Source organism: Dendrobates tinctorius, unplaced genomic scaffold, assembly GCF_039654945.1.
Source record: "Dendrobates tinctorius isolate UK_male_01 unplaced genomic scaffold, ASM3965494v1 ptg000226l, whole genome shotgun sequence".
In the NCBI taxonomy this organism is placed as follows: domain Eukaryota; kingdom Metazoa; phylum Chordata; class Amphibia; order Anura; family Dendrobatidae; genus Dendrobates; species Dendrobates tinctorius.
Window position 1 is genome coordinate 8,029,215 of NW_027361893.1, and position 13,046 is coordinate 8,042,260.

At 43.4% G+C, this 13,046-nt stretch overlaps 1 protein-coding gene across 2 annotated transcripts in view; it reads left to right on the top strand.

Annotated features, from left to right (window-relative positions):
• Nucleotides 1-11,473, top strand: part of LOC141059320 (uncharacterized) — a 67,710-nt gene extending 56,237 nt beyond the window's left edge. Inside the window, exon 7 of one of the 2 annotated variants that reach the window (XM_073555648.1) lies at nucleotides 9,641-11,473. In XM_073555648.1, coding sequence (XP_073411749.1) covers nucleotides 9,641-10,917 — 1,277 coding nt within the window. In that variant the 3' untranslated portion in view covers nucleotides 10,918-11,473. The remainder of the gene's footprint in view (nucleotides 1-9,640) is intronic. The other variant, XM_073555649.1, reaches the window with a different exon arrangement.
• Nucleotides 11,474-13,046: the final 1,573 nt, after the last annotated feature.

Genomic DNA, 13,046 nt, shown 5'->3' on the forward strand with positions numbered 1-13,046 from the left:
GGTGAAACGCTACCAATACGCAGCCCTTCCGTTTGGCCTGTCTACAGCCCCCAGAGTATTCACCAAAGTGATGGCCGAAGTAATGTCTTTTCTGCGTTCCAGGGACATAGTGATCGTCCCATACCTAGACGACTTTCTGGTAATAGGGAGGTTGGATTCCCACTGCACACATCAAGTGAAGGAAGTGATAGGAATTCTAGTAGGACTAGGATGGATAGTAAACATCCCCAAATCAAGGATAACCCCAGCAAAAGAGCAATCCTTCCAAGGGTTGATATTGGACTCCGAGCAACAACGCTGCCTCCTCCCAGAGAGCAAAGTGACCAAGATAAGAGGCCTAGCTCGCACAGCAATACAAAGACCAAATATGACACTGAGGAACGCAATGTCCCTTTTAGGCTCACTGACATCATGCATACCCGCAGTAGCATGGGCGCAGTACCACGTAAGGCAACGACAGTGGGAAGTTTTGTCAGCACAGAAACAATTAAAAGGGCATTTAGAAGGCAAACTATGTCTCTCAGTGGCTGTAAGAGATTCCCTGCTCTGGTGGACTGTAGAAAAGAATCTAACAGCCGGTGTCCCGTGGCAAAAACCAGTCGAGGACATCATTACAACAGACGCGAGTGCCACAGGATGGGGAGCACACCTGAGATCCCACTCAATACAGGGGACCTGGTCCTCGCTAGAAAGGGATCACGGTTCAAATGTAAAAGAACTATGGGCAGTGGAAATAGCCGTGAAACATTTCCTTCCCTTACTTCGGGGCCGCCACACCCGGGTCATGACAGACAATCAAGCAGTAGTAGCCTACATCAATCACCAGGGGGGAACGAGATCTCGGGGCCTCATGCAAATATCAGATCTACTCTTCCAGCTAGCAGAACATCTGTTATCCATCACAGCACTGCACATAAAGGGGGCAGAAAATATACAGGCAGAGTTCCTGAGTCGCAGGCACCTAAAACAAGGGGAATGGTCCCTAAACCCCCAAGTCTTCCAACAAATAGTTCAGGCCTGGGGCAAACCAGAAATAGACCTGTTCGCTACCGCACAGAACCGGAAGGTCAGGAAGTTCTGCTCACTAAACCCAAGGAAAAACCCCTTCGCAGTAGATGCCCTACAAATACCCTGGAAGTTCATCCTGGCCTATGCATTTCCCCCGATAACAATGATCCCAGTAGTGGTCAGGAAAATCAGGGAGGATCGAGCGAGAATAATTCTTATAGCTCCATTCTGGCCGAGAAGGCCTTGGTTCTCCCTTCTGAGGCTCATGTCAGTGACAGATCCATGGATACTACCGGAGATTCCAGACCTGCTTTCCCAGGGACCAGTGGTCCACTCTCAGGTGAAGGGCTTCCATCTAGCAGCCTGGAATTTGAGAGGGCGCTACTGAGTCGCCAGGGATTCTCTCCAGGGTTAGTCTCCACCCTGTTGAAAAGTAGGAAACCTATAACATCCCAAATCTACGGTAGAACGTGGAAAAAGTTCCTAGACTTCCTGGGGGAACCCTTGGGGGATGTAGCGCCAGTGGGACCTATCCTAGAGTTCTCACAGTCGGGGCTACAACTGGGGTTAGCCACTAACACACTCAAAGTCCAAGTCTCAGCTTTGGGGGCCCTATATAACTGCAACTTAGCAGCCAATAGGTGGGAGTCCTGATTCATAAAGTCCTGTGGCAGGTCAAGGCCGGTCATTATCCCAAAGATACCACCCTGGGACCTCAACCTAGTCTCAGAGGCCTTAACCAAAGATCCCTTTGAACCACTACTAGAGCTGTCACCAAAGCTACTTACACTTAAAACTGTCTTACTGGTAGCCTTAACATCAGCCCGAAGAGTCAGCGACCTTCAAGCTCTGTCTATATGTTCTCCATATACACAGATATTGGAGGACCGAGTAGTTCTAAGACCAGACCCGGCCTATCTCCCCAAAGTAGTCCAAAAGTTTCACAGGACTCAGGAGATCTCCTTGCCATCTTTCTGTAACAATCCTAGAAACCCTGGGGAGCAAAAGTTCCATACATTAGATGTAAGAAGAGCCATATTACAATATATGTCAGTAACTAGTCAGTGGAGGAAAGATCAGTCCCTTTTTGTAGCCTTTCAGGGTAGTAGAAAAGGGCACGGGGTAGCTAAGAGTACCATTGCCAGATGGATCAGGGAGGCCATTATGTTATCCTACTCCGCAAGTGGCGCTCCGGTTCCAGAAGGCATCAAGGCTCACTCCACCAGAGCCGTGGCTACCTCCTGGGCAGAGAAGGCTGAGGTATCAATTGAACAAATTTATAAAGCCGCTACTTTGTCCTCACCTTCGACCTTTTTTAAGCACTACCGACTTGATCTGTCTTCCTCTACTGACCTAACCTTTGGTAGAAGGGTGCTGCAAGCGGTGGTCCCTCCCAAAGGTGTCTTATTGTACAAAAGTCTCTCATGTGTGCCGTCATGGGAGACGGGAAAACACCAAGGTTACTTACCGGTAGCCGGTTTTTCCGGAGCCCATGATGGCACCTGTATATTCCCCCCCCTTTTCACTCCTTTGGTGTGCACTATAGTTTGGGTGTTTTTTTAGTTAGATATAATGTGGTGATAGTTTTACCATGTGTACTAACCCGGGGGGCCTCTCATGCTCTGTAAACCAACTGAAGCGAGGGAGAGGTACCACCCTTTTATCTTCAATAGGGTTCCTGTCCTGACTGGGCAGATCCCCTCTCTCATGTGTGCCGTCATGGGCTCCGGAAAACCGGCTACCGGTAAGTAACCTTGGTGTATTAGTTGGGTGGTGGGTTGTGGTATTTTCCTGTAGATTATAGAGGGAGGAATAGTAATGTGAGATGGTATTTGTGATTTCCTTGGGGTTATATATTATATTTTTTGGTTGTCCTGTATGTGGGATAATCTTTGGTCATTTTGGCTTTAATTTTGTTGGCTAATATTTTTCCTGCTTTGTTTCCCTGACAATAATATTTGGCTTTGCTTTTCCATATATTATGCTCATATTTGTGTTGGAGCAGTTGACATAATTCATACCTTAGATTCTGTAATTTTTGGAGAATTGTGTTTGTGGGGCTATGTTTGAGCATCTCTTCTAGAGCAGCAATATTTTGATTTCCTCTATTTGGCGTAGTCTCGCTGTTTTATTTTGGGATGCTATTTGGAGCAGTTTACCTCGGATGTAGGCTTTGTGAGCACACCATACTGTAGATACGGACACATCAGGTGTGTTATTAACCCCTTCCCGGTATGCAACGTACTTATACTGCTCTGAGAGAACTGCGTTCCCGCAAACAGCAGTACTAGTACGGCGGCACGATCGCGCGGCCTCACGCTGAGCGCCGCGACGATCGCATGCGGGTGTCTGCTGTATGTGACAGCTGACACCCCACAGCAATGCCCACAATCGTGGGCATTTAACCCCCCTGATGCCGCTGTCGGTACTGACAGCGGTATAGAGAGGAATCACGCAGTGAGGGGGCTCCCTGCGCTCTCCCACCGGAACAATGCAATGCGATCGCATTGTTCCAGTGATCTCCATGGAGACCCCGTCTCCAAGATGGCTGCGGGGTCCTTCCGGGTCCTGCAGCGAGGTAAATTAAAAAAAAAAAATTATGTGTAAAAATATTTTTTTTTTAATTCCTCAAAGAAAAAAAGTAAAATCTTTTCCAATAAATCCATTTATTTATGTAAATAGTAATCAACATATTTAGTATCGCCGCGACCGTAACGACCCACTCTATAAAACTAGTTAACCCCTTCAGTGAACACCTTAAAAAAATAAAAACGAGGCAAAAAACAATGCTTTATCATCATACCATCGAACAAAAAGTGGAATAACACGCAATAAAAAAGACAGATGTAAATAAAAATGGTACCCCTGAAAACGTCAACTAATCCAGCAAAAACTAAGACCTCACATGACTCAGTGGGCCCAAAATATGGAAAAATGACCGCTCTCAAAATGTGGTGATGCAAAAACTATTTGTTGCAATAAAAAGCATCTTTTAGCATGTGACAGCTGCCAAACATAAAAACCCACTATAAATAGTAAATCAAACCCCCCTTTATCACCCCCTTAGTTAGGGAAAAATAATAAAATAAAAAAAATGTACTTCCATTTTCCCATTAGGGTTAGGGCTAAAGTTAGGGATTAGGGTTGGGATTAGGGTTAGGTTTGTGGTTGGGATTAGGGTTAGGGGTTTTTTTGGGGTTAGGGATGGAGTTAGAATTGGGGGGTTTCCACTGTTTAGGCACATCAGGAGCTCTCCAAATGCGACATGGCGTCTGATCTCAATTCCAGCCAATTTAGCATTGAAAAGTCAAACGGCGCTCCATCCCTTCCGAGCTCTGCCATGCGCCCAAACAGTGGTCTACCTGCATATATGGGGTATCCGCGTACTCTGGACAAATTGTACAACAAATTCTGTGGTCAAATTTCTTCTGTTACCCTTAGTAAAATAAAACAAATTGGATCTGAAGTAATATTTTTGTAAAAAGAAAAAAGTTAAATGTTCATTTTTTTTAAACATTCCAAAAATTCCTGTGAAGCACCTGAAGGGTTAATAAACTTCTTGAATGTGGTTTTGAGTACCTTTAGTGGTGTCATTTTGGGGCATTTTTTTTCATATAGGCCCCTCAAAGTTACTTCAAGTGTGAGGTGGTCCCTAAAAAAATGGTTTTGCAAATGTTGTTGTAAAAATGAGAAATCGCTGGTCATCTTTTAACCCTTATGACTTAACAAAAAAAAAGTTTGGTTTCAAAATTGTGTTAATGTAAAGTAGACATGTGGGAGATTTTACTTATTAAGTATTTTGTGTGACATATCTCTGTGATTTATGGGCATGAAAATTCTAAGTTGGAAAATTGCAAAATTTTCGCAAAATGTATTTATTTATTTTACTCATTTATATGGCACCAATAATTTCTCAGTGCTTTACAGACATTATTTCTGTTTTTTTCACAAATAAACGCAAGTCATATCGAATAAATTTTATCACTATCCTAAAGTTCAATATATCACGAGAAAACAAACTCAGAATCAGTGGGATCCGTTGAAGCGTTTCAGAGTTATGACCTCATAAAGTGATAGTGGTCAGAATTGTAAAAATTGGCCCCGTCATTAAGGTGAAAACAGGCTTCGGGATGAAGGGGTTAATTGCAAAGAATTCTGTCAGTACATTCTGTAGTTGGGGTCTAATTTTCTGGGATGTAATTAGGTAGTTGTTTACCCTCCATGGGGAATATATCGGGTAGTTATACCCCTCTATAATTTGGCAGGATACCAGGGTGTGGTCCGACCAGGTGATGTTCCCTATCGTGGCTTCTTGGATGTCCTGCAATAACCATTTATCTGTGACCATTACATCGATTCTGGAGTAACCTCTGTGCGAGTGTGAATAGAAGGTGTAATCCCGCTCGGTGGCGTGCAGAACCTGCCAGATATTATATAATTCTTCCGCTAGGAGGGTCTAAGAGAGTGATCGGGTATTTTCTTTCTTTTGAGGGGGTATTGATTTATCAATGTTGGGACAAGGGGTGATGTTAAAGTCCCCGCAAATCAACAGGACGACTTTTTTACCTTTTGCTACTACCACCAGGGTGTCCTTAAGAAACAGAATTTGCTTGGAGTTAGGGGCGTAAATAGAGACAGTTGTGTAGGTTTTGTTTATGGTGCAGACTAGGATGACTTATCTGCCCTCATCGTCCATTACATGGTGATTTGCTGGAAGACGACGGTGTTCTTTATCGCAATTACTACTCGTCTTTTTTATCTATTGCATGGGAGTGGAATACGTTTGGGGAAATTCCTATTCTGCAATCTGTGGGCGTCAGTGCTATTCAGGAGGGTTTCCTGAACACACAATACATCTGCTATAAAGGATTGGGCCTCTTTCCATAAAAGGAATCTTTTAAACGGACTATTCAGTCCTTTTACATGCTGGAAATATGAAGAACCATATACAGATTACAGATAAAATCTTTATGTCACCACTAGAAAAGTAGGAAAAAAAGGGGAATAGCAAAAAACAAATTTTAATTTTATGTAAAACTTTATGTATGCTCCGCTATCCAGTATATAGTTGGGGGTATTGAAAGAAACCAAAAATTCTCCTCTTGTGCCTCTGCAGACCATGGTGAAGAATAAGTCTTCTACTTTCTTGTTCATGTCCACTCCCTCATCAGGGTGGGCGGCTTCTTTAGCGGGGAGCTGGTATCCTCATCCACTTTCGCCAGCGGCCACTTTTGCAGCAGAGTCATGGCCTAAAGGGGGAAGTCACGACCTGGCTTCATTCTTGGTGACGATCAGCTTCACAGGGTAATCCCACTTGTACGCAATCCTGTTGTCCCGTAGGATCTTGCTGGCTGTGGAGAATTCCCTCCTGTTCAGGGTGATGGCGGAGAGGTCGGCGAACACCAGGACACTCTTGAATCTCTCCGGGAGCTCCAGTCTGCCCGCTGCTGCTTTACTGATGGTTTCTTTGAAATGATAAAAATGAAGCCAGTCAGTTACATCCCTGGGTGCAGAGGCAGGGGAACTTTTGGGTTTGGGGATCATGTGCGCTCTGTGTATTATGAGGTCTCGCTGTTCCTACTCGGAGATTATTGCGGTAAAGAAATTCATTAGGAACTCCTTCAATGCATCCACAGCAACGCTTTCTGGTATCCCCCTGAAGCACAGATTGCTGCGACTGGAGTGGTTCTCCAAGTCCGCCAGCTTCAATTTTAGGGCTTCGATCTCCTCATCTTCCTTATTGTGAAAATCCACTAAGTGGTTGTGGGGTGTGGTGAATTCCTCCAGCTTCTCCTCAATGTGGGCTGTTGTGTCACCTATGTGCCCAATGTCTTTCTGTGGTGCAATGAAGGCTGAGGTGATATCACTGTGCATAGTGTGCTTTAGATCTCCTAGCAGGGTCTTTAGTGTGGCCTCAGTGATGGGGGTGGAGCTATGCCCTTGCGGTTTGGTGCCTTGCTTCTCCAGGCCCCTGGGTGAGGATCTGCCAGGTCCCTCCTGTGAGAACATACCAAGAACCAAAGATAAATGTAAAAAACATATTTGTATAAAAAGCGAGATGCTCTCCATGAAATATGAGAAGCAATAGAGAATATATGGGAGCTTACATCCCTAGAATATACATCAAATGCTTATGTGTGAAATTAATCAATAGAGAAGACCAAAGCCCTATTTATGCCAAAATGTAACAAAGACTTTATTTACACATTGCAAAAATCCGGGCTCATATATGTACAAGTAAATTACACCACATTTATGTCATGGTTAGGACATGGTTAATGTCCTGTTCTCACAGGGTTAACTTTTGCCGGCCTCTCTTTGGATCTGGAAGGGGTATTTATACTCCCTCCAGACTAGCATTCTCTATCAGCTATACTGTTATTCAGGCTGTGTGTCTGACCGACCCCCCCTGGTGTGCGTGTATTCTGCATTGCTTGTTTGATTCCCGTGTATGACCCGGTCTGTTCCCTTACTCTCTACTCCGTCTCTCGTTTTGGTTCTATTCTCCGGTTCTGACCTCCTGGCTTGGCTATGGTTACTCAGTTGCAGTTTGTCCCTATTGTACCATCCATTGCCCGTTCTGGTTTTCTGACCTATTGCTACGTCCTGACTATTCGCTCTGTCTAACCCTTTGGTACTGTCCTGCTATCTCGTGCTTTGACCCGGCTTGATCTGGTTTCTATCTCTGTCTATGCCCCTTGGTAACAATGTCCTATAGTTACCTTTCTAGGAGTTTCTGTGGAGCTTAGGCTAGTTTCACACTAGCGTTTAAACGACGCGCGCACGGCGCCGCTAAGCCACGCCCCCTGCCGGCTCCCTGCCCGCCCCTTCCTGTCAGCGCCTCCTCCGAGCGCACAGGGCTGCATGCGTTATGGCACCCTATCTTTAGCATAGGGTGCGCAGGCCGTGCGCAACTATGAATGTAGCGTGCGCTGCACATTTTTGAGTGTGCGCCGTGCGCGCCAAAATGCAACATGCTGCGTTCGACGCGCACGGCGCACCTCCAAAAATGCGCAGCGCACGCTACATTCATAGTTGCGCACGGCCTGCGCACCCTATGCTAAAGATAGGGTGCGCATAACGCATGCAGCCCTGTGCGCTCGGAGGAGGCGCTGACAGGAAGGGGCGGACAGGGAGCCGGCAGGGGGCGTGGCTTAGCGGCGCCGTGCGCGCGTCGTTTAAACGCTAGTGTGAAACTAGCCTTAGGCCACGCCCCCAGCAGTCACGTGCTTCAGGTCTTGGAGCATGCATCGTCACCACTGCTGCTCGCTCCACAGGTATCTTTGAGCACTGTTTTTGTACTTAGGACACGCGCACTGGCTCATTGAGCAAGTGTGGTGTTCCTGACAACATATAGTGAAAGAGAACAGTAATAAAAACCAGTGGACAATGATGCAACCATGGTGCAACAATACAGGCTAGAAAAGGTAAGTAAATTGGGCAATGGTGTGCTGATGTGTAACACATATAACTAATGACCCAGTTACCCACAAGTGGGCAAAGAGATGACAAAGAGGATATTCCATGCAGGACAAAGAGTATACATCTGGCATAAAACAATAAAAAAAATGCTTAATAGTAGTAACATACTCAGTAACGCCAGATAATAACTGTCCTGCCAGGAGCACTATAGATTAACTGACCACATTGTAAAGGACAGTCAAAGTCAAAAAAATGCAAGGTAAAAACACACCCTCTTACCCATATTTTGGTGCCTGTAAGTCACGCCAAGGCCCTGACGCACATTTCGCTTTTCCACTTCCTTGGGGGGTACTCCTCCTGTGCCTGCTCCGCTGTGCTGGGGGTCCACTCCGGTGAGGTCTGACCTGATGTGAGATGTCCAGACCCCCCAGACCGCTCCACACCGCTCCAGGCCGCTTGTTGAGTCAAGCCAAAGACTGGTATTCTGCCCGGCGCTGCTCCCTAGCTCCTGGTGACGCTCCCCATCGGTGCCTGAGGCCGCAGTGAGTCTTATTGTGGATTTTCCCCGCTGTTACTTGCTGCCTTGAGCTGCGATGGCCTGCTGGGGAATGAAGCTAGTGATTCCTGTGCCCGCTCAGCTCCTCATCCAGACATGCCCCGTTATTACTTTTGTCAGATTCAAGTTATTTCTGTGACCATTGTGGGATTTTACATCATTAAATGAGAGGTTCCAAAAATTTTGACCACGTGTGTAGGAGGATTGAATATTTTGACTCCACGGCCACTTTCCGGAAATTAACATGCAGTGGATGTAGGAAAGTGAAAATTACACGTTTGCCATTTTATTACCCAACACATTGGGCACTAATTGTGCTCCACAGTAAATTAAGTGGTTTCTTCTCACTACAATATTGCTAAATACAGGGATCCAAAATGTTAGAAATCAACAAAAGAAAGGGAATAGCGCCTCACCGTGTGTTATGTGGTAGATAGCCTCCGATACTGCAGTTAGGATCCAGATAACGTTTGACCATCGGATGAATTAGAAAAGAAAATTGGATCAGCAAACTGAATTTCAATGAAAAAATTCTTTATTTCATTCTTTTAAAAAAGTAGTCCAGACAAAATGTAAAATCATGTAGCATTCTTGCGCGTTTCTGGCCGTAGCCCCAAGTCATTCATTAAAAGATAATAATTGTTTTTATCTTAGCAGATGACTGTACCAGGAGATCAGAAGGACAGCTGACATCTTCAATTTTTAAATCTAATGATTTTGAGATCCTACAAGATACAACTGAAGTGATTGCTGTTACTCCAGATATACCATCATCCATTCACAGCAAAGATCTGTCATCTGATCCTATGAAACAGGTCCTGTCTTCTGATTCATTACTGACTACTAAGGAAAATCAAAGTCACAAAAGAGGCATTCAAAAACAAGCTGCTCCTAAAGCAAAGAAGTCATATTCATGTTCAGAATGTGGGAAATGTTTTAACAATAAATCAGTTTGTGATAGGCACCAGAGAGCCCACACAGGGGAGAAGCCTTTTTCCTGTTCAGAATGTGGGAAATGTTTTAACAATAAATCAGTTTGTGTTAGGCACCAGAGAATCCACACAGGGGAGAAGCCTTTTTCCTGTTCAGAATGTGGGAAATGTTTTAACCAGAAATATTCTCTTTATAGCCACCTGAAAACCCACACAGGAGAGAAGCCTTTTTCCTGTTCAGAATGTGGGAAATGTTTTAACAATAAAGCAGATTGTATTAAGCACCATAGAATCCACACAGGGGAGAAGCCTTTTTCATGTTCAGAATGTGGGATATGTTTTACAGAAAAATCAGCTTTAGTTAGGCACCAGAAAAATCACACAGGGGAGAAGCGTTTTTCCTGTTCAGAATGTGGAAAATCTTTTTACTGGAAATGGGTTCTTGATAGCCACCAGAGAACACACACAGGGGAGAAGCCTTTTTCATGTTCAGAATGTGGGAAATGTTTTGCAGAAAAATCAGTTTGTGTTAAGCACCAGAGAGCTCACACAGGGGATAAGCCTTTTTCCTGTTCAGAATGTGGGAAATGTTTTAACCAGAAAGTGCATCTTGATCGGCACCAGAGAAAACACACAGGGGAGAAGCCTTTTTCATGTTCAGAATGTGAGAAATGTTTTCAAAATAAATCAGATTTGGTTAAGCACCAGAGAGCACACACAGGGGAGAAGCCTTTTTCATGTTTAGAATGTGGGAAATGTTTTAACAGTAAATCAACTTGTGTTAAACACCAGAGAATTCACACAGGGGAGAACCTTTTTTTCTGTTCAGAATGTGGGAAATGTTTTAACCAGAAATGGAATCTTGATAGCCACCAGAGAACACACACAGGGGAGAAGCCTTTTTCATGTTCAGAATGTGGGAAATATTTTACTTGCAAATCATCTGTTAATAGACATCAGAGATGTCACATAGGGGAGAAGCCTTTTTTATGTTCATAATGTTGGAATAGTTTTAACCAAAATTGGATCTTCTTAAAGGGGTTGTCTCTCATCATTCCTCATGTTTGCTGACAAAAGGATAAAACTAAACTTTATTATTTACAAATGTAAAACTATACCCATAATTCACCCCCTGAAGGTTAGTCAGAAGGTGAGTGGTATATACTATCTATTCCTGACACTGGAGTATCTTATAAACTTACAAAGTATATAGTTTGAAGTCTGGAATCTGCCAATATGTGGCTAGTTTTCTGACTGTTTCGGATAACATGATATTAGGGTTTTCTTCGTCTAGTCTCGCTTAAATATAGGTCAATATTATTAAATAGTATCTTGATGAGTCGCCTTTAGTGAGGATTATGAAATCCATAGAAATGAGAGGTTTGGAGAGTGAGTGTGTATACGTCACCTCATCCTATATAATGAGTCGTGGGGTATATATTTTTTTTCTATTAGTCACCTTCTGACTAACCTTCAGGGGGTGAATTGTGTGTGTGTGTGTATAATATAATATAAATATATATACTGTATATAAATAAAAAATTTTCTCAGTGAACTTATTCTTCATGTTTGGCCTCATTAAAATATAAACACTCATACTCCGCTGGTGTGCCGGCTCCATTTCAGTGTTGTTGACTCTCGGTGTCCATGGGCTTATGTGTATGTGTTACATCACATGAGCCCTGCACCCAATCAGCTGCAGCTTCACTGTTTCCACCTTTGGACGGTATTGAACATCAACAGGAAGCCAGGGCTGCGGCTGCTCTCTGACTGCCTCATGATGCTCGATTTGTCCAAAAGTGGGGACAGTGACGCCAGTGCTGACTGGTCACAAGGCTCACATAACATAAAAAACTCAAGAGACCCAAGGACGCAAGTGCCGAAATGGTGCCAGGATGGGAGGTTTGTATAAGTGTTTTTATTTTAACAGGATCAAACATAAGGAATGAGAAGGGATTGTCCAACTTGTGGACAACCTTTTTAAACATAAGATATCCCACATAGAAGTCATTATCATACCATATCAGGAAAATCTTATTTTGTTGACCACGAAAAATAACTCAGACGGGTAGAACCTATATATATTATTGACAAATTTTACAAAAACGTGATGCGTGCAGCGTGCTTTCAAGGATGGAATATTATATGGGAGTTTTATAGGAAAAACCAAATACCAACAGAAAATAAACTACCCAAAACAAACATTTATCAGTAAAAATAACTCTTTATTAGGTAAAGTATAAAAGAATTGCGCCATTTTCCGATACCTGTCGCGGCTCCATTTTTCACGATCTCAAGTTGGGTGAGGCCTTATTTTTTGTGCGCCGAGCTGTCGTTTTTAATGAATACCATTTGGTGACGATACGATCTTTAGATCGCCCGTTATTGCATTTTATTGCAATGTTGCGGCGACCAAATAAATGTACTTCTGGCGTTTTGACATTTTTCTCATTTTGCCGTTAGCTATCGGCTTAATTCCTTTTTTATATTGATAGATCGGGCGATTCTGAATGCGACGATACCAAATGTGTATGTGTTGGAGGTGGTTTCCCGTCCTGAATATTTCCTATATAATCAATAACTCAAGTTTGGGAGAATGACAAAGATATTTAGTGACAAGTAAAATAAGATAGTAATAAGACAATTCAAACAATAATATAACAATAAAACCTTTCTTCAAAGTCCTAGAATTAGATAAATACCAATACAAATAACTATGTAATACAAGTATACTTAGCAATGGTTCTTCATGGCAGTAATGAGAGAGAGAAATTGCATTGATTCTTCCTCCATTTATACCCAGATTTCACATTCACACCCACATACAACCCATGACTCCACCCTTCTTCAGGTATCTTCTGTGGCAAATGTCCAATCATCTTCCTGTAATAGGAACACTGTCATTGGCTGCAGTATTCATCATTTTCCATTATCCTTGGATTTAGGATAAAGTCTTGGTGTCAAAAGGCCTGAGGGCATTCAGTTTTGACCAAGACTAGATGTCTAGCTGAAGAACAATAGTTTATCATCCAAACACCAACAGACATTGTGTATCAATATACATATCCATAGGCTGGAGACAGGATGTCTATCTCAGGACCACTGGTTGGTAATGGAAACCCACAGGA